Source organism: Orcinus orca, chromosome 1 (assembly GCF_937001465.1).
Source record: "Orcinus orca chromosome 1, mOrcOrc1.1, whole genome shotgun sequence".
Lineage (NCBI taxonomy): Eukaryota > Metazoa > Chordata > Mammalia > Artiodactyla > Delphinidae > Orcinus > Orcinus orca.
Genome location: NC_064559.1, coordinates 57,241,066 through 57,268,254, shown reverse-complemented (window position 1 = coordinate 57,268,254; position 27,189 = coordinate 57,241,066). Strand labels below are relative to the sequence as shown.

General features: G+C 38.7%; 1 protein-coding gene across 1 annotated transcript in view; it reads right to left on the bottom strand.

The window, feature by feature from the left end:
* The window catches only part of SLC9C2 (solute carrier family 9 member C2 (putative)), a 272,343-nt gene that overhangs the window by 145,726 nt on the left and 99,428 nt on the right, over positions 1-27,189 (bottom strand). Inside the window, exons 21-25 of the mRNA XM_049715795.1 lie at positions 26,858-27,046; positions 23,881-24,030; positions 14,112-14,163; positions 2,490-2,638; positions 197-322 (exon numbers count right to left, since the gene is read on the bottom strand). Coding sequence (XP_049571752.1) covers positions 197-322; positions 2,490-2,638; positions 14,112-14,163; positions 23,881-24,030; positions 26,858-27,046 — 666 coding nt within the window. The remainder of the gene's footprint in view (positions 1-196; positions 323-2,489; positions 2,639-14,111; positions 14,164-23,880; positions 24,031-26,857; positions 27,047-27,189) is intronic.

Genomic DNA, 27,189 nt, shown 5'->3' with positions numbered 1-27,189 from the left:
TATTTTTGCCCTTCAGGCTCAAAATGAAATCTACTCTTCTGGGTTTTGCTAGGCCTCCGTTTTGACTTACCCTTCACTGGACATTAAAGGATTCTTGCTTTGGATAAGTTTTCTTGTTAATCTTGCATTAGGGAGTGGAAAAAATGAAAACCAATTATCAGTGAACCTGAGTTAGAATAGAAGACAGAATCTTTACCTTGAAGAACTCAATGAGAACATCTTTATTTTCTAGCCAGATGATATTATGAAGATATTTGTCAGGAGTAGGGGGAGGAATTGCCATTGGAAAGTTATTCAGTGATTTTATTTTTGAAAGAAGCACCTAAAAGAAACAATCAAAATAATAGTGATCAGATCCTGTAACAGAAAAGGGACATTAGGTAAAAATGAAGGAAATCTAAATAAAATACTGTTATGCAAATCTAACCATGATTTTGACTCAGAGCTTCTCTCACCCTATTTAAATTGTCCTCTAACTTTTTTTTTGTCCCTATTCTCCCCCTTATTACTATCTTTATTACTATTCCCACTGGTATATTAACTCATATTGAATTTATCATTTTTATAATCCAATTAACAGTTGTAGTTTACCCTATCTTAAACTCAAATTATCTAAAATTCACAGTTGATTACCATATGATTTAATGCCACTTTCTCTAAATTTTTTTTTCATGTGAATAATTTGCTTCTCTAAGTTCTTCTAATTTTGGAGGATATATTTCTAGTTTTGTAGCCTCTTAGAAGCCTTCCCTGACTCCCCCCACCAGTAAGAGATAATCACTTATCTGCCTTATTCCCATGGTATCTCTTACAAATCTCCCTTATGGAACTCATTACATTGTAGTATTATTATTTTTACTTATCTGTCACATGTAACTTTTGTTGATTGGCTGAATAAGTGACTAAATGAAAAAGGAAGAGTCCATGGACTTTTCAAGACCCCATGGCATGTAGTAGGTGTTCAACAAATATTTACTCAGCTAAACTGGCTAGATTTACCTAGCTCTTTATGACCTGGGATTGATAATTATATCTCTTTAGCTGACAATTAGGCAGTTGGTAGGCATTCAATAAATAACTGTTGAATGATTGATTTACCCATTACCTTTCTAAATAAACCTATAGGAAAAAATAAGACTCTCTCTTCATAAGGGCTATTATTTATTTATTTTAACTAATGGGTATCAAGCATTCAATTGAATCTTATACAATATCCAAAGTAAGACGGGAACAATATACAAAAATACAAAACACAATGTGCACAGAGGTGTAACTTGAAGAATACTGTAAAGCGGTCTTTTCCACCCTTTTGACAGACACTAAGGAGAAATCATATTACCCATTTAGTCCTGTGCCATGACCTTATAGAGACTAATGAGGTAGAGCTATGACAGGGAAAGCTGGCCGGTCCCACGCCCACTTCCCTTCTGGGGCCATGGAGAGGGACTATGTGCAGGAAATATCCAGAAGCACAGTCCATGTGGCCTGTGGCTGAAAGGGACCAGTGACAAGGAAAAGCATTGACACCCAGGAGCAGCTTATTCTTGGGAATACACAGGCAGAATGTGGGACCAGAACTTCCATTTTTCTTCTCTATGCTAGGAGGCCAATAGACCCTTGTACAGAATAGAAAAAAACTTTCCTATTTTCACAATTTGCAGTCTAGATGGTAGAAGTGATAGAGTGGTAGGATTAAACATTAGATATTTTTTCCTCTGTCTTATGTTCCAAATTTTTTTTGCAAATTTATAATTTTTCAAAAGTCCATTTATCAGCTAACCACTTAGGGTGTCTTCCTTGTTCCTCTCAGAACTGTTCGCTCCCTGATCTTCACCAACACACACACACACACACACACGATGGTCCCCTCCTGTCTATGTTAACATTAGGAAATTACCACCTCCCTTGCCACAGCTGGTGGGCCTGGGCACTGCATATTCCACCAATGGACAGACAGGCAGAAAAATCTAATGACTTTGTAGAGGGAGCCAAAAGAAGATTCCACAGAGGGGCAACCCTGATAAGAAATGGAGAATCTGAAAGCTTTCTAGGTCATTGTTCAAGTCCCTTCCTGAGGCCTGGCCATGTGGTCTGGCTACCATGGGATCTGTAAAGTGCTCTGTGTCCTTATAATAAATCCTCCAACTCCATTTCTTTGCTAAACCTAGCTCAGATTGGTTCTGTTACTTGCAACCAAGTGGTTTTGACATGGAGTGAACCAGGTAGTGCTGGCACTAGTTTCCATTGGCATTAACAAAGACTTAGGCAATTATAAAGTTTACAACTGTCATGACTCACCCTTTTCCCAATCTCCCTCACTAATTACACTCTGCTAGAGTAGCACTGCAGGCTTGAGTGCTCGGCTTATGGAATCCAGCAATATGGAAAATTGCTTTCTTACCTTCTTACCTTTACCTATTACCTTTTACCTTTTTACCTTTTACCTTTTACCTATTACCTATTACCTTTTACCTTATTACCGTTCTTACCTTATTCATCTCAATGCCCTCATGTTTATCAATAATGCCTCTTGACCAAAGGAAGGTGAGGCTTTTCAGAGCTTTAGCAATCACGTTCCGGATTGCCTGCTTAGTCTTCAAAGCAATGACAACATCACGACCCTCATGCTCTATGAGTCCTGAAGCAAATAAAATTATCAGTAAGCAAACAATTCAATAACCACAATAATAACAAATATTTGCATAATAGTTTATAATTTCCAAAGTATTTACACAATATCCTTTCATTCCTGTCTCATATAGAACTTGTGAGACCAGTAGGACTAAAGTTATTTTCATCTTTATTTTACAGATGAGAGAATTGAAAAAAGGCTTCCTTCACCAGCTAAGAGAAAATCACTCCATCTTATTCCCATGGCATCTCCTACATATCTACATTATGAACTCATTACATTGTAATATTATTATTTTTCCTTATTTGTCTCATCCTCCATATTATATAATTTTTGGTGGGTGGATGAACAAATGACTGAAAAAAAGTGCCCCTGGACTTTCGCTGGTGGGTCTTTCTGAGATCAAATCTCATATAATTCCTCTTTAACAAGCATGAGAAATCAAGGGATTGACTGGGAGTCAAGGCTTAAACTGCATCTGTTTCATCCTTGTAATCCTAACCTTGAGCACAACACCTGACATCTGGAAGGTACTCAATCATTTTTTACCTGAATGAGCTGAGCAGTGAAATGAAGGACAGCATGGTGGAGAACATAGGTTTTAGTGTCTGATACACCTGGGCTTGAGATCTAGCTCACCACTTACCAGCCATAGGACCTCAGGGGAGTTAACCTTTCTAAGGCTCAGTTTCATTATCTATAAAATGAAGATGATAATAGTATTTGCCTCATGGAGCAATTATATGGATTAAATGAAATAATGCATATAAAGCCCTTAACACAATTCCTGATATAATTAGCATTCAGTAATAGGTTGCAGTAACCACACAGGAACAGGCACTCCCTTTCACATGACTGAATCAAGAAAACTTCGTAATATTCCATAGTGATCTAAAACATAAGACAGCGACTCCTAGGCCCCTAATCTTTAGAAGCACGGAAATAAAAATCTGCTTAATACATAAATGGAAAAAATGGGTCCTGGATTTTCTGAGACACTGCCAAAATATTCTGACCTATTGTCTCCAAACTTACAATTTCGTTCATTAGACCATGTTCTTTCAGTTTTGATGTGAAAAGTATGTATGATCCTCATAAATCCATATGGCGTCTTACAGTGTGGTTATGAATACAAAGTGGTTTTGCTTTATTTCTTTTATATTAACGTCCATTTGTTAGGACGTTACCATATGCCAGGCTCTCTACTAGATACTTTTGCACACACTGAGAGCTTGGCCCACAGCCCCCATATGAGAAAAACACACCCGAGAAGTTTTGTATAAAATCCTAGGACTCCCCTGTAGGTTTCAACTCCAGCAGAGTGACTGTAGATGCTCAAGAAATGATACCCCTTGCAGCTCCACATTCCTTTGCAAAGTAAAGCAAAACAAAAACAACACCCTCTGTCAAAGGTAATCTTCATGTGTCTTTTTCTTACAACCTTAAGGCAGGGGTCCCCAACCCCTGGGCCATGGAACAGTACCAATCCGTGGACTGTTAGGAACCAGGCCACACAGCAGGAGGTGAGCAGCGGGCGAGCGATCAAAGCTTCATCTACATTTACAGCCATTCCCCATCACTTGCATTACCGCCTGAGCTCCACCTCCTGTCAGATCAGTAGCGGCATTAGATTCTCATACAAGTGTGAACCCTACTGTGAACAACACATGCAACGGACCTAGGTTGCGCGCTCCTTATGAGAATCCAATGCCTGACGATCTGAGGTAGAGCTGAGGCGGTGATGCTAGCGCTGGGGAGTGGCTGCAAATACAGATTATCATTAGCAGAGAGGTTTGACTGCACAGAGACCATAATAAATCAATTGCTTGCAAACTCAAATCAAAACCCTATCAGTGAGTGGAAAGTGACAATTAAGCTGCATCTGGTGGCAGGCTTTAAGTCAGAATCCGACAGTTATTTTAGGCCGTGCATGGCCCGCCTGTTATTTTATTTTATTTCTTTTGCCCATTATTTTATTCTCCACCTCCATCCGCACCTCCTTCCCGCACTCCACACTTGTCTCAATCACAGTTTTGGTAAGCCCACAAGTTAACCCTAGCCAAAATGAGTAAAAAACAAGCATCACTGGAGGGCTTCTTTGAAAAGGGGTAAAGACCCGATGATGATACAGCAGAAGACTCTAAGACTGCCAACAAAAAGAAAGCTGCATTTAAAAGAAAATACTGGGGGTGGGGGTGGGGGTGGGGGGGCAGAGTCAAGATGGCAGCATGGGAGGACACAGAGTTCATGTCGCCCCACAACTAGGGTGCCTGCTGGACACTGGTGGGGGAACTCGACGCCCAAGGAGGCGGGAGGAACCCCTGAGTGACTGGATAGGACGTGGGGGTAGTGAGGGGGAAGGAGAAGTGGAGGCCGGACAGGACCAGCACTGCTGAGGGGTGGCTGGGAGAGGGGAAGGGTTCCCATGCCTGCAGGGACCCTCAGGGATGCAGAGGATCAGAGGAAACCACACCTAGTGTTTTCCCTGCCCAATCGGCCCGCAAGAAGCCTGCTGGGCTTCCAGGCTGAGTCCTTCACCCTCTAAGGCCCCCTCTGAAAGACGTTGGTCCTGGGCGGGGGTGGTGGGACCAAAAGGAGAAGCGGACAGGGAGAGGCCCTCCAGGATTGGAGGATCAGGGGAAGTACCATGGGCGTTTTCCCCACGCAATCGGGCCCCGGGAAGCCTGCTCCTGGGCCTGATTCTCCACCTCCAAGGCTCCCTCCAGCTGCAGGGGTCCTAGGGGCATGGGGTGGGGGCCAGAAGAAGAGAGGCCAATGGGAAGGGACTCTCTGGGATCAGAGTTGGGGGGAACATGCCTAGCGTTTCCCCCACCCACTGGTGCCCAGGGAGCCTGCTGTGGTCCTGGACCTGGTCCCCTGCCCACTCCTGGGCCCCTCCTGCCACATTGAGCCTAACCCTCACCTCCCACCCCTCAGGGCCTTTTCAGGCCCTGTGGGACCTAAGCATAGGCCCCGCCAACTGCCTAAACCCTGCTCCTGCCTAAGCCCCACCCACAACAGCCAAGGCCTTTTCCCTTTTTCTCCTCTTTTTTGCTATTGTGATTCTGTTTCACCTTCCAGTTGTATTCAGTATTTTTATTTTTTTATTTAAAAAGATATTTTTATTTTTTTATATTTATATTTTTACTTTTTCTAACATATCTGTTAGTTTTCTATATATATTTTTATTTATAAAAATATATGGAGAAATTTATATTTTTTATTTTTATATTTTTATTTTTTCTAACATATATATATATTTTTCTAACATATCTGTATTTTATCTATATTTCTATTTTTCCTAACATATCTGTTAGTTTTCTAATCTTATTTTCTGTTTTACTCTTTGCTATTGTTCTGCTCCTTTTTTTTTTTCTTTTCCTGCTCTGCAAGGCTTGCAGGATCTTGATTCATGAGCCTGGGGTCAGGCCTGAGCTCCTGCAGTGGGAACTCTGAGTCCAAACAATGGGACTAACACAGAACCTCAGACCCCAGGGAATATTCATCAGAGTGAGGTCTCCTGGAGGTTCTCATCTTGGCAACAGGACCCAGCTCTACCTAACAGCCTACAAACTCCAGTGTTGGAAGCCTCAGGCCAAACAACCAGTAAGACAGGAACAAAATCCCACCCATCAGAAAAAAAACAATGAGATGACAAAAATATATGTCACAGATGAAGGACCAAGGTAAAAACCAACAAGACCAAATAAATGAAGAGGAAATAGGCAATCTACCTGAAAAAGAATTCAGAGTAATGATAGTAAAGATGATCTAAAAACTTGGAAATAGAATGGAGGCACAGATCAAGAAAATAAGAGAACTGTTTAACAAAGATCTAGAAGAACTAAAGAACAAACAGAGATGAACAACATAATAATTGAAATGAAAAATACACTAGAGGGAATCAAGAGCAGAAAAAATGAGGCAGAAGAATGAATAAGTGAGCTGGAAGACAGAATGGTGGAAATAACTGCTGAGGAGCAGAATAAAGAAAAAGCAATGAAAAGAACTGAAGACAATTGCAGAGACCTCTGGGACAACACTAAATGTACCAATATTCAAATTATAGGGGTCCCAGAAGAAGAATAGAAAAAGAAAGAGTCTGAGAAAATATTTGAAGAGATTATAGGTGAAAACTTCCCAAACATGGGAAAGGAAATAGTCACCCAAGTCCACGAAGTGCAGAGAGTCCCATACAGGATAAACCCTAAGAAAAACACACCAAGACACATATTAATCAAACTAACAAAAATTAAACTCAAAGAAAAAATATTAAGAGCAGCAAGAGAAAAACCAAAAATAATATACAAAAGAATCCCCATAAGGTTATCAGCTGATTTTTCAGCAGACACTCTGCAGGCCAGAAGGGAGTGGAGGGATATACTAAAAGTGATGAAAGAGAAAAACCTACAACCAAGATTACTCTACCCAGCAAGGATCTCATTCAGATTCGATGGAGAAATCAAAAGCTTTACAGACAAGCAAAAGCTAAGAGAATTCAGCACCACCAAACCAGCTTTACAACAAATGCTAAAGAAACTTCTCTAGGTGGGAAACACAAGAGAAGAAAATGACCCACAAAAAAAACCCATAACAATTAAGAAAATGGTGATAGGAACATACATATCGATAATAAACTTGAATGTAAATGGATTAAATGCTCCAACCAGAAGACACAGGCTCGCTAAATGGATACAAAAACATGACCCATATATATGCTGTCTATAAGAAACCCACTTCAGACCTAGGGACACATACAGACTCAAAGTGAAGGCATGGAAAAAGATATTCCATGCAAATGGAAATCAAAAGAAAGCTGGAGTAGCAATACTCATATCAGATAAAATAGACTTTAAAAATAAAGACTGTTACAAGAGATAAGGAAGGACATTACATAATGATCAAGGGATCAATCCAAGACGAAGATATAACAATTATAAATATTTACGCACCCAACATAGGAGCACCTCAATACATAAGGCAAATGCTAACAGCCATAAAAGGGGAAATCGATGGTAACACAATAATGGTAGGGGACTTTAACACCACACTTACACCAATGGACAGACCATCCAAACAGAAAATAAATAAGGAAACACAAGCTTTAAATGACACAACAGACCAGAAAGATTTCACTGATATTTATATGACATTCCACCTGAAAGTGGCAGAATACACTTTCTTCTCAAGTGCACAAGCACTTGTTTCTTCTAAAGCATTGTTTCTTTCTTTTTTTAAAAATAGATTTTTATTGGAGTATAATTGTTTCACAACACTGTGTTAGTTTCTGTTGTACAACAAAGTGAATCAGCCATATGCATACATATATCCCTATATCCTCTCCCTCTTGAGCCTCCCTCCCACCCTCCCTGCCCCACCTCTCTAGGTCATCGGAAAGCATTGAGCTGATCTCCCTATACTACGCTGCTTCCCACTAGCTAATTATTTTACACTCGGTATTGTATATATGTCAATATGAAGCATCTTTTCTTACCACAATGCTATGAGATTAGAAATCAATTACAGGAAGAAAAACCTGTAAAAAACACAAATATATGGAGGCTAAACATGCAATACTACATAACCAAGAGATCACAGAAGAAATTAAAAAATACACAGAAACAAATGACAATGAAAACAGGACCACCCAAAACCTATGGGATACAGCAAAAGCAGTTCTAAGAGGGAAGTTTATAGCAATTCAATCTCACCTGAAGAAACAAGAAAAATCTCAAATAAAAAAATCTAACCTTACACCTAAAGGAACTAGAGAAAGAAGAACAAACAAAACCCAAAGTTAGTAGATGGAAAGAAACCATAAAGATCAGAGCAGAAATAAATGAAACAGAAATGAAGAAAACAATAGCAAAGATCAATAAAACTGAAAGTTGGATCTTTGAGAAGATAAACAAAACTGATAAACCTTTAGCCAGACTCATCAAGAAAAAAAGGGAGTGGATGCAAATCAATAAAATTAGAAATGAAAAAGGAGAAATCACAACTGACACTGCAGAATACAAAGGATTATGAGACTACTACAAACAACTATATGCCAATAAAATGGACAACCACGAAGAAATGGAAAAATTCTTGGAAAGGTACAATTTTCCAAGACTGAACCAGGAAGAATTAGAAAATATAAACAGACCTATCATAAGTAAAGAAATTGAAACTGTAATTAAAAATATTCCAAAAGGAATATTTGTCCAGGACCAGATGGCTTCACAGGCGAATTCTATCAAACATTTAGAGAAGAGCTAACACCTATCCTTCTCAAACTCTTCCAAAAGACTGCAGAGGGAGGAACATTCTCAAATTCGTTCTACAAGGCCACCATCACCCTGATACCAAAACCAAACAAAGATATCACAAAAAAAGAAAATTAGAGACCAATATCACTGATGAACATAGATGCAAAAATCCAGAACAAAATATTAGCAAACAGAATCCAACAACATATTAAAAGGATCATACACCATGATCAAGTGGGATTTATCCCAGGGATGCAAGGATTCTTCAATATATGCAAATCAATCAATGCGATACATCATACTAACAAATTAAGGAATAAAAACCATATGATCATCTCAACAGAGGCAGAAAAAGATTTTGCCAAAATTCAACACCAATTTATGATAAAACTCTCTAGAAAATGGGCATAGAGGGAACCTACCTCAACATAATAAAGGCCATATACGACAAACCCAGAGCAAACATTCTCAATGGTGAAAAACTGAAAGCATTTCCTCTAAGATCAGGAAGAAGACAAGGATGTCCACTCTCACCACTCTTATTCAACATAGTTTTGGAAGTCCTAGCCATGGCAATCAGAGAAGAAAAAGAAATAAAAGGAATACAAATTGGAAAAGAAGTAGTAAAACTGTCACTGCTTGCAGATGACAAGATACTACACATAGATAATCCTAAAGATGCCACCAGAAAACTATTAGAACTAATCAGTGAATTTGGTAAGGTTGCAGGATACAAAATTAATGCACAGAAATCTCTGGCATTCCTATACACTAACAACAAAAAATCTGAAAGAGAAATTAAGGAAACACTCCCATTTACTATTGCAACAAAAAGAATAAAATACCTAGGAATAAACCTACCTAAGCAGGCAAAAGACTTGTACTCAGAAAACTACAAAACATTGATGAAAGAAAACAACGATGACATAAACAGATGGAGAAATATACCATGTTCTCGGATTGGAAAAATCAATATTGTGAAGACGACTATACTACTGAAAGAAATCTACAGAGTCAATGCAATCCCTATCAAACTATCAATGGCATTCTTCACAGAATTAGAACAAAAAATTGTACAGTTTATATGGAAACACAAAAGACCCCAAAGAGCCAAAGTAATCTTGAGAAGGAAAAACGCAGCTGGAGGAATTAGGCTCCTCGACTTCAGACTATACTACAAAGCTACAGCAATCAAGACAGTATGGTACTGGCACAAAAACAGAAATATGTATCAGTGGTACAGGACAGAAAGTCCGGAGATAAACCCACACATCTATGGTCGCCTAATTTATGACAAAGGAGGCAAGGACATACAATGGAGAAAACACAGCCTCTTCAATAAGTGATGCTGGGAAAACTGGACAGCTACATGTAAAGAATGAAATTAGAACACTCCCCACCACCATACACAAAAATAAACTCAAAATCGATTAAAGACCTAAATGTAAGACTGGACACTATAAAACTCTTAGAGGAAAACATAGGAAAAACATTCTTTGAGATAAACCACAGCAAGATCTTTTTTGATCCACCTCCTAGAGTAGTGAAAATAAAAACCAAAATAAACAAATGGGACCTAACTAAACTTAAAAGCTTTTGCACAGCAAAGGAAGCCATAAATAAGATGAAAAGACAACCCTCAGAATGGGAGAAAATATTTGCAAACGAAGCAACGTCACAAAGGATTCATCTCCAAAATATACAAAGAGCTCATGGAGCTCAATATCAAAAAAACAAACAATTCAACTAAAAACTGGGTGGAAGACCTAAATAGACATTTCTCCAAAGAAGACATACAGATGGCCAAGAGGCACATGAAAAGATCTCAACATCACTAATTATTAGAGAAAGGCAAATTAAAACTACAATGAAGTATCACCTCACACCGGTCAAAATGGCCATCATCAAAAAATCTACACACAATAAATGCTGGAGACGGTGTGGAGAAAAGGGAACCCTTTTGCACTGTTGGTGGGAAAGTAAATTGATACAGCCACTGTGGAGAGCAGTATGCAGGTTCCTTAAAAAACTAAAAATAGAACTACCATATGACCCAGCAATCCCACTACTGGGCATATACCCTGAGAACACCATAATTCAAAATGACACATGGGGGCTTCCTTGGTGGCACAGTGGTTAAGAATCCACCTGCCAATGCAGGGGACAAGGGTTCAAGTCCTGGTCTGGGAAGATCCGACATGCCGCAGAGCAACTAAGCCTGTACGCCATAACTCCTGAGCCTGTGCTCTGGAGCCCGTGTGCCACAACTACTGAATCCCATGTGCCAAAACTACTGAATCCCGTGTGCCACAACTACTGAAGCCCACGCACCTAGAGCCCATGCTCCGCAACAAGAGAAGCCACCACAATGAGAAACCCGCGCACCACAACGAAAAGCCCCCACTCATCGCGACTAGAGAAAAGACTGCATGCAGCAACAAAGACTCAACACAGCCAAAAATAAATAAATTTAAATAAAATTTTTTAAAAAAAGGACACATGTACCCCAATGTTCATTGCAGCACTATTTATAATAGCCAGGACATGGAAACAACCTAAATGTCCAACAACAAATGAATGAATAAAGAAGATGCAGTACATATATACAATGGAATATTACACAGCCATAAAAAGGAATGAAATTGGGTCATTTGTAGAGATGTGGATGGGCCTAGAGTCTGTCATACAGAGTGAAGTAAGCCAGAAAGAGAAAAACAAATATTGTATAGTAACGCATATATGTGGATTCTAGAAAAATGGTACAGATGAACCTATTTGCAGGGCAGGAATATAGATGTAGATGTAGAGAACAGACATATGGACACGGGGGTGGGGAAGGGGAGGGTGGGACGAATTGGGAGATTAGGTTTGACATAAACACACTACCATGGGTAAAACAGATTGCTAGTGGGAACCTGCTGTATTGTACAGGGAGCTCAGCTCGGTGCTCTGTGATGACCTAGATGGGTGGAATGTGGGCAGTGGGAGGGGGACCAAGAGGGAGGGGATATAGGTATACATATAGCTGATTCACTTCATTGTACAGCAGAAAATAACATAACATTGTAAAGCGATTATACTCCAATAAAAATTTAAAAATTAAAAAAAAAGAAAGAAAATACCAAGAGTCTTACTTATAGGTTCATTGCAACAGGTGATTCACATTCTCCAAGCCCACTTTGTATAATATGTGGTGACCTGCTACCCAATGAAACTATGAAACCTTCAAAACTGCTTTGCCACATGGAGACCAAGCATGCTGCATTAAAAGACAAGCCTTTGGAGTTTTCAAAAGAGAAAAGTGTGAACACGAAGAACAGAACCAATTATTGAAGGCCACCATTTCATCAAATGTGTCTGCACTGAGAGCATCATTCTTAGTGGCTAACCACATTGCTAAACCTAAGAAGCCCTTTACTATTGGTGAAGAGTTGATCCTGCCTGCTGCTAAGGACATTTGTCATGAACTTTTAGGAGAGGCTGCAGTTCAAAAGGTGACACGTGTTCCTCTTTCAGCTAGCACCATAACTAGATGAATTGGTGAAACAGCAGAAGTTAGTGAGGCACAATTGTTAGAGAGGATTAATGAGTCACCGTGGTACGCAATCCAGGTTGATGAGTCTACTGATGTTGACATCAAGGCAACAATGCTTGTCTTTGTGCAATATATATTTCATGTGCATGAGGATATGTTACGTGTACTTTTGCTCCCAACCAACACCACAGCTGCAGAACTATTCAAGTCTCTGAATGATTACATAACAGGAAAACTGAACTGGTCATTTTGTGTCAGTATATGCACGGATGGAACAGCTGCCATGACTAGACATCTTTCTGGTTTCACTACTCGGGTCAAAGAGGTCGCTTCTGAATGTGAGTCTACGCACTGTGTCATCCACAGAGAAATGCTGGCTAGCCGAAAAATGTCACCTGAACTTAACAACGTTTTGCAGGATATGATTAAAATTATCAACTACATTAAAGTACACGTCCTTAACTCACGTCTGTTCGCGCAGCTCTGTGAGGAGATGGACGCAGAGCACACACGTCTTCTCTTATACACAGAAGTGAGATGGCTTCTAAAGGTAGATCACTGGCCAGAGTTTCTGAATTACAAGAGCCGCTCCAGAGATTTCTTTTAGAAAAACAGTCACCACTGGCAGCACATTTCAGTGACACAGAATGGGTCGCAAAACTTGCTTACTTGTGTGACACATTCAACCTGCTCAACGAACTCAATCTGTCACTTCAGGGGAGAACGACAACTGTGTTCAAGTCGGCAGATAAAGTGGCTGCATTCAAAGCCAAACTGGAATTATGGGGGTGATGAGGGAACACTGGGATTTTTGACATGTTTTAAACATTAGCAGAGATTTTGAAAGAGACTGAGCCAGGGCCTTCTTTCTCCCACCTGGTGTATGATCACCTACCTCAGCTTTCAAAAGAGTTTGAGCATTACTTCCCAACCACAAAAGACCCCCGAACTGGGAAGGAATGGATCTGCGACCCATTTGTGAATAAGCCAGGCGAATCGACTCTGTCCCTGCTAGAAGAGGATCAACTGCTTGAGGTGGCAAATGACAGTGGCCTTAAAAGTACGGTTGAGACAACTTCAAATCTCCATAGGTTCTGGACCAAAGTCAAGGCAGAATACCCTGAGATTGCCACAAAAGCACTGAAAAGCCTGCTTCCATTTCCAACATCCTATCTTTGTGAAGCAGGGTTTTCTGCAGTGACAGCCACCAAAATGAGATTACGGAGTAGACTGGACATAAGCAACACAATGTAATAATAATAGAAATAAAGTGCACAATAAATGTAATGTGCTTGAATCATCCCGAAACCATCCCCCCCACCCACCGTCTGTGGAAAAATTGTTTTCCAAGAAACTGGTCCCTGGTGCCAAAAAGGTTGGGGACCACTGCCTTAAGGAATCTGATCTTGCCACCTTAATACACTTTCTGCACTCTTCATTTTTTCTTTTATGCTTCCATAGCAAATAATAGAACTCCTCTAACTTTCTGCAATTATCTATTGACATGCTCACACTTCCCACCAGTATCTACACTTTATGTACACCTGGCCCATTAAACGGATTCAAAAAATGCTTATTGAACGAATAAATGAATGAGTGAATGATTGAATGAAAGCATGAACTTGTCTTCCTTTGGTTAAATTATGGGATGATAAGGTGTGATTTCAGGAAATTAGATATTCCAACTACTTACCTAGTTCTTTGACAGCATCTCGTTTGTTGGTTTCCAAAATTTCATATAATTTCTGTGAGAAGTTAAAAAAAACATTAATTTCTAATTACACCAAGTGCATTACTGGCTTTAAAACCTGAGAAAAAGAAGTATGGTAGGGGCTTCCCTGGTGGCGCAGTGGTTAAGAACCCGCCTGCCAATGCAGGGGACACAGGTTCAGGCCCTGGTCCAGGAAGATCCCACATGCCACGGAGCAACTAAGCCCGTGCACTGCAACTACTGAGCCTATGCTATAGAGCCTGCAAGCCACAACTACTGAAGCCCGCGCACCTAGAACCCGTGCTCCACTACAAGAGAAGCCACCGCAATGAGAAGCCTGTGCACCACAACGAAGAGTAGCCCCCGCTCGCCACAACTAGAGAAAGCCCGCGTGCAGCAATGAAGACCCAACGCAGCCAAAAATAAATTAATTAAATAGACAAAATTAAAAAAAAAAAAGAAGTACGGTAGAAGAAATCTCACTTAGATTAGCGTTTGGGGGAGATATTTAGCTCAAATCTTCCCTCTCTGTCAATTCTGCTGCTTTCCCCAGGCTCACACTCATAGTGCAATGGATGCTGTGTAGTAGCTTACATAACTACTGTGCCTAATATTTCTTAGAAAAGACTAGTGTACACTCCACTGTGCATCAAGGAGAATTCTCATAGATAGCGCGCCACGAGAGGGTGGCCAACAGAGAAGCTGTTTGGGAAGCCAGTCTATCGGGAGTGCAAAAACGAGTGGAATAATGAGAAAATATGGTGTCAAGTAGGTCATGTTTCCTACAGATAACTCCTGACATAACTGAAGAAATAGGTCCACTCTGGGCTAACCCATCTCTGTTCATTCACACAATAGGTATTTGTCCAATTCCCACCATGTCCCAGGCATGGCTCTACATGGAGCTTGCCCTCTAGGTTTGAGTCCTTCTGGAGCTTCCGCTTGGCCACATCAACAGCTCTGGGACTAAACAACTGACAGTTCTCTAGGATGGTCAGGTACAGATGGCTGAAATTCTGCACCCAAATCATGCATGGTATCTTCCTATTTACAAGGAAGAACTGATTTGTTATCTAAAGTTTAAGCAGTTAAAGTTAAGTGTGTGTTGTTTTGTTTAGAGAAGTCATATTAATCACTCATTTTGGATATAAGAACGAAGTATACAATTTTTTTTTTTTTTTTTTTGGCCACCGCACGTCTTGCAGGATCTTCGTTCCCCAACCAGGGATGGAATCCGTACCCTTGGCAGTGAAAGCACGGAGTCCTAACTACTGGACTGCCAGGGAATTCCCTGAGTATATAATTTTTATTAAATTATTTCTTCTCACTTGATAACACTGAATCAGCAATGTGAAGGTACCAAATTATTAGCCTGCACATGACACCCACATACTGTGCTCCAGCCCTGCTTGCAACAGTTCATAGACAGCAGCTAAGCCCCCTTCATACTACCAGCTCTGTAAAACTGCCACAGAATGACGTTGCATAAGACACCATTAGGAACCGACTCCTGCCCACAAAGAGAAAAATAACCATGAAAGCCTAGACATACATGCGACTTCTCTAAAGGTGAGCTGCCACTGGCCAGGTTCTTGAACCGTGTCACTTTCAGAATAAACACCAGTCGGATATCTAAACACATCTCAATAAGACATTTAAATGTTTACTGAAGTCTCCTTTAAAAATGCCAAAGGGGAATTCTTTTCATGTCTTACACTTCCTGGCAAATCTCTGCCCCCAAATCGCTATGCCTTCACCCAAACTCCTCAAAGCACATTCTTAACTTCCCCCACTGGCTCTTGTTTTTCTTCTCTCCTCTTCCTGTTTCTGAAATATTTTCTCCTATGAATAGCTTTATGTTCTTTCTAATAGAGATCAACCTAAACTTTCAGTAGTTCTTTTAATTTTCTTCTCCAATATTCTAAGTAAATCAACAGGATAGAATTCTGTTGCACATTAATATTTGATCCAATAATCAATACTCCTGTGATAAATCTAGATAATATTTCTCTATCCAGTCTATAAGGATATCATATAAGATGTCAGATGCCTTCCTAAAATTCAGGTATACTCTTCCTATAGTGGTACCTGATTATAAAAAAGAAATCTTAAATGCTAAAGATATTTAACAATATATCTTTTATGTATTTTAGAAATGAAAAATTAAAACATTAAATTAGGTGTCTTCACAGCCTCTCCCTCTCCTGAATTTGATAAAGAAAGAGGCTCTCTTTCTTGGCTGAGAACCTGAGGCAACCAACAGTCATCACAAAAAATAGGCATAACAACCGGAAGACATAACCCCCAGCGCACCCTGATTTTGTTTTTACGCACACAATTATAAGATCTAGGGCTTCAGTAATTAGGATTTAAATTCATTCTTGGATTAAAACTCAGGAGTCTCACTTGGGCTGAGAAAACACCCTTTAGCTATTGCTACTACTCAATTTAGATTTTCATCTACATATATGAAAATATAACCCCAAATCACCAAACACTGGGTGGAAAAACTGAATGAAAGATAAGAACCAAACACAACAAATAGAAGAATGAACCTCAAAGAAGCAGAACTGATACAGGAAACAGAAATTCTTAAAATAAAGAGGTTCAAGAGAATATCACATGCTTTTAAAAACAAAAAAGAAACAGTTACTATGAAAAAGAAGCAATCAAAGTTCTTGATTGCTTGACAAAAAGTATTTGCCAAAAACAAAGTTAACAGATGGACTGAATAACAGAATAGACACAGCTAAAGACTGACTTAGGAACCTGGAAAATCACACTGGGGGTTCTCAATACAAAGAGGAAAGAGTTGAAAGTTATGAGGAAAGTTGAAAGAGGGACTCAACACAGATATTCAAAACTCTTTAAAAGAGTGCCAAAAGGAGAAAATAGAAACCACAGAGGGGAGAAAATAATCAAATAAGTAATGGAAGGAGGATGGTAATCTTCAGATTATAAAGGCTCCACCATGTGCTGAATGGGACAAATTTAAAAAAAAAAATCACACGTAGACATATCTTGGTGAAATTTCAGAACTCCAAGGATAAAAAGAAAATCCCAAAGACTTTAAAGAATGAGGGAAAAAGTCACCTACAAAAGCAAAAGTAAAATCAGTCTTGTATCAGCAATGCTGAAGACAGAGGGGCAATGACTTCAGGAAAATGGTTTTGGAGAGTCAAACTATTAAAATCAAAATCAAAACAAAAAGAATTTTGGACTTAGGGAAAATTTTTTGTACGTATGGAAAATATTTCTTATGGACATAATCCAGCATAATAGAAAGGAAAGTAAAAAGGGAGCTCACATGAGACTCCAGAAAGAGTGGCTGAGGAATATAACCTAAAGGAAGAGAAGGAAGGTATTGTTAAAAAAAATTAATTCATTTGCTGTTTCATAGAGAAGAGTCTCCTTCAAGTACAAAAGGTTTAATGACATAGCATCATATTTCCTTTGTTATGGATTCAATCAAATGATAGGTTCTAGAGTGAATAACATTTATACAATCATAATATTTATATAATCATAAAGTAGAGGTTGTTTTTTGGTTTTCCATGTATAGAGTAATTTACTGAAAAGAATGAAGACAATTATACTTACAGCTTAGAAGGTAAATGTTATAAACCGTCTGCCTGTAAAAATAATAGCTCCAAAAATTTAAGAGAGAAAAAGAAAAGGTTAAAGGAGATGAATGTTTAATCTCCTTATATTGCACAGCAAAGAGTAAATAAAGGCTGTTTAGAAATAATAAATCAAGAATTAGATCCAGCAGAGGGCAGACAGCAGAAGCAAGAAGAACAACAAACCTGCAGCCTGTGGAACAAAAACCACATTCACAGAAACATAGACAAGATGAAAAGGCAGAGGGCTATGTACCACATGAAAGAACAAGATAAAACCACAGAAAAACAACTAAATGATGTGGAGATAGCCAACCTTCCAAAAAAAGAATTCAGAATAATGATAGTGAAGATGATACCGGACCTCGGAAAAAGAATGGAGGCAAAGATCGAGAAGATGCAAGAAATGTTTAACAAAGAACTAGAAGAATTAAAGAACAAACGAACAGATGAACAATACAATAACTGAAATGAAAACTACACTAGAAGGAATCAATAGCACAATAACTGAGGCAGAAGAACGGATAAATGACCAGGAAGAAGGAACGGTGGAATTCACTGCTGTGGAACAGAATAAAGAAAAAAGAATGAAAAGAAATGAAGACATCCTAAGAGACCACTGGGACAACGTTAAACACAACAACGTCCGCATTATAGGGGTCCCAGAAGGATAAGAGAGAGAGAAAGGGCCCGAGAAAATATCTGAAGAGATTATAGTCGAAACTTCCCTAACATGGGAAAGGAAATGGCCACCCAAGTCCAGGAAGCGCAGCAAGTCCCATACAGGATAAACCCAAGGAGAAACACACCGAGACACATAGTAATCAAATTGGCAAAAATTAAAGACAAAGAAAAATTATTGAAAGCAGCAAGGGAAAAATGACAAATAACATACAAGGGAACTCCCATAAGATTAACAGCTGATTTCTCAGCAGAAACTCTACAAGCCAGAAGGGAGTGGCATGATATACTTAAAGTGATTAAAGGGAAGAACCTACAACCAAGATTACTCTACCTGGCAAGGATCTCATTCAGATTCGATGGAGAAATCAAAACCTTTACAGACAAGCAAAAGCTAAGAGAATTCAGCACCACCAAACCAGTTCTACAACAAATGCTAAAGGAACTTCTCTAAGTGGGAAACACAAGAGAAGAAAAGGACCTACAAAAACAAACCCAAAACAACTAAGAAAATGGTCATAGGAACATACATATTGATAATTACCTTAAACATGAATGGATTAAATGCTCCAACCAAAAGACACAGGCTTGCTGAATGGATACAAAAACAAGACCCATATATATGCTGTCTAAAAGAGACCCACTTCAGACATAAGGACACAAACAGACTGAAAGTGAGGGGATGGAAAAAGATACTCCGTGCAAATGGAAATCGAAAGAAAGCTGGAGTAGCAATACTCGTATCAGACAAAATAGACTTTAAAATAAAGAATGTTACAAGAGACAAGGAAGGGGACTACATAATGATCAGGGGATCAATCCAAGAAGAAGATATAACAATTATAAATATATATGCACCCAACGTAAGAGCACCTCAATACATAAGGTGACTGCTAACAGCTATAAAAGAGAAAATCGACAGTAACACAATAAGAGTGGGTACTTTAACACCTCACTTACACCAATGGACAGATCATCCAAAATGAAAATAAATAAGAAACATAAGGTTTAAATGACACGATAGACCAGATAGATTTAATTGATAGTTATAGGACAGTCCATCCAAAAACAGCAGATTACACTTTCTTCTCAAGTGCACATGGAACATTCTCCAGGAAAGATCACAACTTGGGTCACAAATCAAGCCTCAATAAATTTAAGAAAACTGAAATCATATCAAGCATCTTTTCTGACCACAACGCTATGAGATTAGAAATGAATTACAGGGAAAAAAACGTAAAAAACACAAACACATGGAGGCTAAACAATACGTTACTAAATAACCAAACGATCACTGAAGAAATCAAAGAGGAAATGAAAAAATACCTAGAGACAAATGACAATGAAAACACGATGATCCAAACCCTGCGGGATGCAGCAAAAGCAGTTCTAAGAGGGAAGTTTACAGCTATACAAGCCTACCTCAAGAAACAAGAAAAATCTCAAATAAACAATCTAAACTTACACTTAAAGGAAGTTGAGAAAGAAGAACAAACAAAACCCAAAGTTAGCAGAAGGAAAGAAATCATCAAGATCAGAGCAGAAATAAATGAAATAGAAACAAAGAAAACAACAGCAAAGATGAATAAAACTAAAAACTGGTTCTTTGAGAAGATAAGCAAAATTGATAAACCATTAGCCAGACTCATCAAGAAAAAGAGGGAGAGGACTCAAATCAATAAAATTAGAAATGAAAAAGGAGAAGTTACAACAGACACTGCAGAAATACAAAGCATCCTAAGAGACTACTACAAGCAACTCTATGCCTATATAATGGACAACCTGGAAGAAATGGACAAATCCTTAGAAAGGTATAACCTTCCAAGACTGAACCAGGAAGAAACAGAAAATATGAACAGACCAATCACAAATAATGCAATGGAAACTGTGATTAAAAATCTTCCAAAAAATGGAAGTCCAGGACCAGATGGCTTCACAGGTGAATTCTATTGAACATTTAGAAAAGAGCTAACACCCATCCTTCTCAAACTCTTCTAAAAAACTGCAGAATAAGGAACACTCCCAAACTCATTCTATGAGGCCACCATCTCCCTGATACCAAAACCAGACAAAGATACTACAAAAAAAGAAAATTACAGACCAATATCACCGATGAATATAGATGCAAAAAATCTCAACAAAATACTAGCAAACAGAATCCAACAACACATTAAAAGGATCATACACCATGATCAAGTAGGATTTATCCCAGAGATGCAAGGCTTCTTCAATATACGCAAATCAATCAATGTGATACACCATATTAACAAACTGAAGAAGAAAAACCATATGATCTTGATAGATGCAGAAAAAGCTTTTGACAAAACTCAACACCCATTTATGATAAAAAACTCTCCAGAAAGTGGGCATAGAGGGAACCTACTTCAACATAATAAAGGCCATATATGACAAACCCACAGCAAACATCATTCTCAATGGTGAAAATCTGAAAGCATTTCCTCTAAGATCAGGAACAAGACAAGGATGTCCTCTCTCATCACTATTATTCAACATAGTTTTGGAAGTCCTAGCCATGGCAATCAGAGAAGAAAAAGAAATAAAAGGAATACAAATTGGAAAAGAAGTAAAACTGTCACTGTTTGCAGGTGGCATGATACTATACATAGAGAATCCTAAAGATGCCACCAGAAAACTACTAGAGCTAATCAATGAATTTGGTAAAGTTGCAGGATACAAAATTAATGCACAGAAATCTGTTGCATTCCTATACACTAATGATGAAAAATCTGAAAGAGAAATTAAGGAAACACTCCCATTTACCAATGCAACTAAAAGAATAAAATACCTAGGAATAAACCTACCTAAGGAGACAAAAGACCTGTATGCAGAAATCTGTAAGACACTGATGAAAGAAATTAAATATGATATCAACAGATGGAGAGATATACCATGTTCTTGGATTAGAAGAATCAATATTTTGAAAATGACTATACTACCCAAAGCAATCTACAGATTCAATGCAATCCCTATCAAATTACCAATGGCATTTTTTACAGAACTAGAACAAAAAATCTTAAAATTTGTATGGAGACACAAAAGACCCCGAATAGCCAAAGCAGTCTTGAGGGAAAAAAACGGAGCTGGAGGAATCAGACACTCTGACTTCAGAGTCTACTACAAAGCTACAGTAATCAAGACAATATGGTACTGGCACAAAAACAGAAATACAAATCAATGGAACAAGATAGAAAGCCTAGAGATAAACTCATGCACATATGGTCAACTAATCTATGACAAAGGAGGCAAGGATATACAACGGGGAAAAGACAGTCTCTTCTATAAGTGGTGCTGGGAAAACTGGACAGCTACATGTGAAAGAATGAAATTAGAACACTCCCTAACACCATAAAAAAATAAACTCAAAATGGATTAAAGAACTAAATGTAAGACAGGACACTATAAAACTCTTAGAGGAAACATAGGAAGAATACTCTTTGACATAAATCACAGCAAGATCTTTTTTGATCCACCTCCTAGAATAATGGAAATAAACAAATGGGACCTAATGAAACTTCAAAGCTTTTGCACAGCAAAGGAAACCACAAACAAGACGAAAAACAACCCTCAGAATGGGAGAAAATATTTGCAAATTAATCAACGGACGAAGGATTAATCTCCAAAATATATAAACAGCTCATGCAGCTCAATATTAAAAAAACAAACAACCCAATCCAAAAATGGGCAGAAGACCTAAATAGACATTTCTTCAAAGAAGACATACAGATGGCCAAGAAGCACATGAAAAGCTGCTCAACATCACTAATTATTAGAGAAATGCAAATCAAAACTACAATGAGGTATCACCTCACACCAGTTAGAAGGGGCATCATCAGAAAATCTACAAACAACAAATGCTGGAGAGGGTGTGGGGAAAAGGGCATCCTCTTGCACTGTTGGTGGGAATGTAAATTGATACAACCACTATGGAGAACAGTATGGAGGTTCCTTAAATAACTAAAAATAGAATTACCATATGATCCAGCAATCCCACTACTGCACATGTACTCAGAGAAAACCATAATTCAAAAAGACACATGCGCCCCAATGTTCATTGCAGCACTATTTACAATAGCCAGGTCATGGAAGCAACCTAAATGCCCATCAACAGATGAATGGATTAAGAATATGTGGTACATATATACAGTGGAATATTACTCAGCCATAAAAAGGAACGAAATTGGGTCATTTGTAGAGACGTGGATGCATCTAGAGACTGTCATACAGAGTAAAGTAAGTCAGAAAGAGAAAAACAAATATCGTGTATTAACGCATATATGTGGAACCTAGAAAAATGGTACAGATGAACCGGTTTGCAGGGCAGAAATTGAGCCACAGATGTAGAGAACAAATGTATGGACACCAAGGGGGGAAAGCGACGGGGGGCGGGGGTGTGATGAATTGAGCAATTGGGACTGACATGTATACACTGATGTGTATAAAACTGATGACTAATAAGAACCTGCTGTATAAAAAATAAATAAAATGAAATTCCAAAAAAAGAATTAAATACATATGCATATTATTAAAATTATTATTGCCTAATAGTAGAGGAATTTAACCCAGGAGTGGTGGCTTTGGGGCTGTCTCTGGGAGATGGTAGAGTGGAGGGCTGAGAGGGATAATTTTATTTCTTTTATTATATTATTTCCAAGTTGCAAAATTATGCATGAATATTTTTTACCATAAGTGTTCTGTGTGTGTGTCTGTGTGTGTATATTCAAAGATCTTACCTCTTAGGCCATGGAATTGAATACTCTGAAGCAGAAAATCATATATGAAAGTTAAAATAGCCCTCTTAGGAACGTGACTCTGCTAAATTGCAGAGGGGCCTGAAGTGGACAGACTGGTGTGAGGGAAGCTGGTTAGGAGGTGATTCATTCCACCTATGAGTTCCTAATGTGCTTACGTCCTCATCTCCCATTTGGTACTTAACTCATACTGCCTGGAAATGAGGAGGATCTTGAATGATAAAAAAAATAATAATAATAAATACGACCACTCATGCACTCCTCAGTACCAGCATTTGAAGTTTTCACTGTCAAATCTTTGTTCTCTTTCCCTCTCTCTCCCGCCACTTCAGACCTACCCTTTCCTTAAAGCCTTATTCACGTCTCATTTCCTATATGAAGCCTATTTCAAGTGTCCTACCCTTCGAGAGTGTTACAAAGACAGAATCTTTACTCTGCACTCAGAAAATAAAAATGAATAGATTTTCTTCTCTGAAGATCATAAATGAGTTTGATAATCATAGCTGAAATTTAAAGAGCAGAGACTGTTCTCTGCAGCACCTCGTATCACATAATAAACAACTGAATCCCTTTCACTTGATATAATTTATCTGTTGGGTCAAATACATGCAGAAATGGTCTTAAAAGAAATCAAGACACCTAAGTGATGTTTTCCCCAAATGACCAGTGCTTGTCTCTCACCTGATTTATGGATTTTCGGCTAGAAATTTGTTTTATTAAAAACTTGGTATCCTCTTGACTTTTGACATAGCCTTTTGTAATACTATACATCAAGCTGAGGCGCTTTTTGATCTGCACATCTACAATATTCATCAGCAGTGGTATTAGTACCTGGAATAACGGAGAGAAAAAAACTGAAAATTTAATGAGGAAAAGCACCCTCTAAGGCAGATGTTCTCAAAGTGTCATTTCTAACAAGCTTGTTAGAAACACAAATGCGACACCATTGCTGAAACACAAATTCTCAGGCCCCACTCCAGACCTGCTGAATCAGAAACTCTGGGGATGGGCCCCCATATCGGTGCTTTAACAAGTCCTCCAGGTGATTCTATGCACGCTCAAGTTTGAGAGCCACTCTAAAGAAATGAAAGCTCAATGAATAACTGTTCTGTAGCTTTAAGGGGAAATCCCTACCCTGCGCTTTCCCTCATTCTCCATATCACCAGTTTTCAGGGGACAAGAGAGGTCACCCCAATAACTTGGGTGATAGTAACCAACTGAATAAATCTCTCTACACCTCAGTTTCTCCACTTGTAAGATAAGGACCTTAGGGTATCTAAGATCCTCCTTAGCTCTAAATTTCTCAAATCATAAGCTGAGGAAGGAGAGTGCAGTGACTGAGGAGAGTGGGATTTTTAAATATAAACCTCCCTGGGTTCAAATACCAGCTCTGCTACTCACCAGCTCTGTGACCTTGAGCAAGTTACTTAGTGACTCTAAGGACTCAGTGTCCTCATCTGTTCAATGAGGATAATAATACCTAAGTACCAGAATTCCAGTGGAGTGGCCCTCACGAGCAATGCAGTGAATCACAGAGACAGATGCACATCAGAGCACAGGGAGGACGGTGAGGGGCCAGGTAACACAGGAGGAACATGTGACCAGGAAAAGGACATCACAGAGAAGGAGTCACAAGAGCAGAGAAGGGACAGATTTTTTTAAAACTGTTATTCTGGTTGTGAAACTTTGGGCAGAGGGAGAGATATTAAAGAGGTTTTTTATAAAGTTTTATTCCATGATGCACTGGCACCCCCTGGGCCGATCTGAAGTAAAGGTCTCCAATATTCTTCAAAGTTTTCCAATACAGATTTGTTTCTTTTGAAAGCCACACTCTGCTGAGACTGGCTATTAGGACACCTAACTTGATAGAGTGGTGACACCTACTTCACAGGGCTCTTATAACAATTTAACTAGATAATGTAAGTAAAGTGGTCTGCACAGTTCCTTGAACATAGTAACTGTTCAGTAAACAAAAGCTAATCATGACTATATTTACTTAAATACACTCCACTGGGACTTGTCAGAGCATGTTAAACAGAAATAGCAACTAGTTCACACTTTAAATAGGGTTGACTTCCACAATAACACATCTTTAAATCTTTATTTCACTCAGAGAGACTTTTCACAAAGTATTCCTTCTAAAATAATTATTTTACATTCATCTGCATAAGATCCCTGTATAAAAACTGCTTATCTAAGGACACCTCTACCTTCCACATTAAGACTTAGCTTCATTCTACATATCCTCATTTCTAGAGGCGTTTGTATTATGGTGGGTTATACCTTATGTCGACACTTTGCTCTAAACTCAGCTCATAGGGAAAAAATCATAAATAAATTGTGCATACAACTCTGTAGAGTCATCCTTATGAACACTAAAGTTTGGTAACATTAATAAAGAATCAAGGAAGGAACAAAAAAAGGAAGTCAACAAGCACAAGTCTGGGCATTCAGACGATTTTGCCTTTAAGATCACTATAAAATTGCTTGGAGAACAGGGACTAGATGGAGGATTCTAATGTATGCCTTTTGCCGTCAGGGTTTACAGCAATGTTTTTTCATATTAAGCCTCTATAACTTCAATACATACTAAAAGACTTATTTGATGTAATAAGAATTAAGCAACTCAAAAATATGTAGTGGCAAGTGAAATCATCTAGAGCACCCAAGTTAAAAGCTTATATAGGGCTTCCCTGGTGGCGCAGTGGTTGAGAGTCCGCCTGCCGATGCAGGGGACACGGGTTCGTGCCCCGGTCTGGGAAGATCCCACATGCCGCGGAGCGGCTGGGCCCGTGAGCCATGGCTGCTGAGCCTGCGCGTCCGGAGCCTGTGCTCCGCAACGGGAGAGGCCACAACAGTGAAAGGCCCGCGTACTGGGGAAAAAAAAAAAAAAAAAAAAAAAAGCTTATATAACGCAACTGCATTGGAAAGAGAAAGGAGGCTTAAGAACGGAGACTGAAAATCTGAAGATCTACCTTCAGAATCAAAACCAGAGCCACGAAAAGAAGAAATGGTCATTGTTAAGGAGATTGAAGGCCACAGTAAAACTGAACTTCATAGGCAGTGGGCTATGTAAGTAGTGTGGGCTCTAGGGTAAATATTTTTATGCTTCTGCACAGTTAGGGCTTTATGAGCAAATTTTACTAAAACTTGGAGAACTTGTTTCTGGGTAATCCTGCTGCAGGGGCACCACTGTTTTCATTTATTCATTCAATACATAACTTATTAAGTACTAACTATATACTAGGTACCATTCTGGAGCCACAGGTTACATCAGTGACCAAAACAAAGATCCCTACCTTGTGGAAAGCACATATAACATACAGTAAAAAAGTGATAAGTGCTACGCAGAAAAATTAAAATTTAAACAAGTGGAGGGGGATCAGAGAGATGGGTGGAACACGCTGGGAGTATGGAGGGCAGGTTGCCATTTTACGTAGCGTAAAAGAAGGTCAGGGAAGACCTTCTCCATGAGAAGGTGAGATTTGAGCAATGACTTGAAGGGAGTGAGAGAGTGAACCATGCAGATACCTTTAAAGAGAGGGTTCCAGGAGAAAAGACAGCTCCCTCCCTCATTTCTTTCAAAATAGTGAGGTTTCTTAATTCATTTGACAAATAGTATAGGAAAAAAAAAGTATTTTAAAATTTGAAGTTTTACCTTGATAAGAGGAATAAATCTAATTATTCTGAAATAACCTATTATTACTGTAAACTGAATAAGAACCAAGTGGTCTGGTCTCAATCTGACAAAGTATATACAAAATATATCAACGATTCCAATAAGCACGATACAAAATTCCAAAGTATTCCAATGTTGATGAAAATATCTGCTTTTCAAAATTGTTATCTGTTTAGAAAACATATAGAATGTACATCATTTCATAGCACTATACAATGATATGGGGAGGGGATTCTTTAAAATTAACAGTTAAATCCTCAACTACAAATGAGTTATATTCCAAAAGTTGGGTTTTAAGTCATTCATTTGAA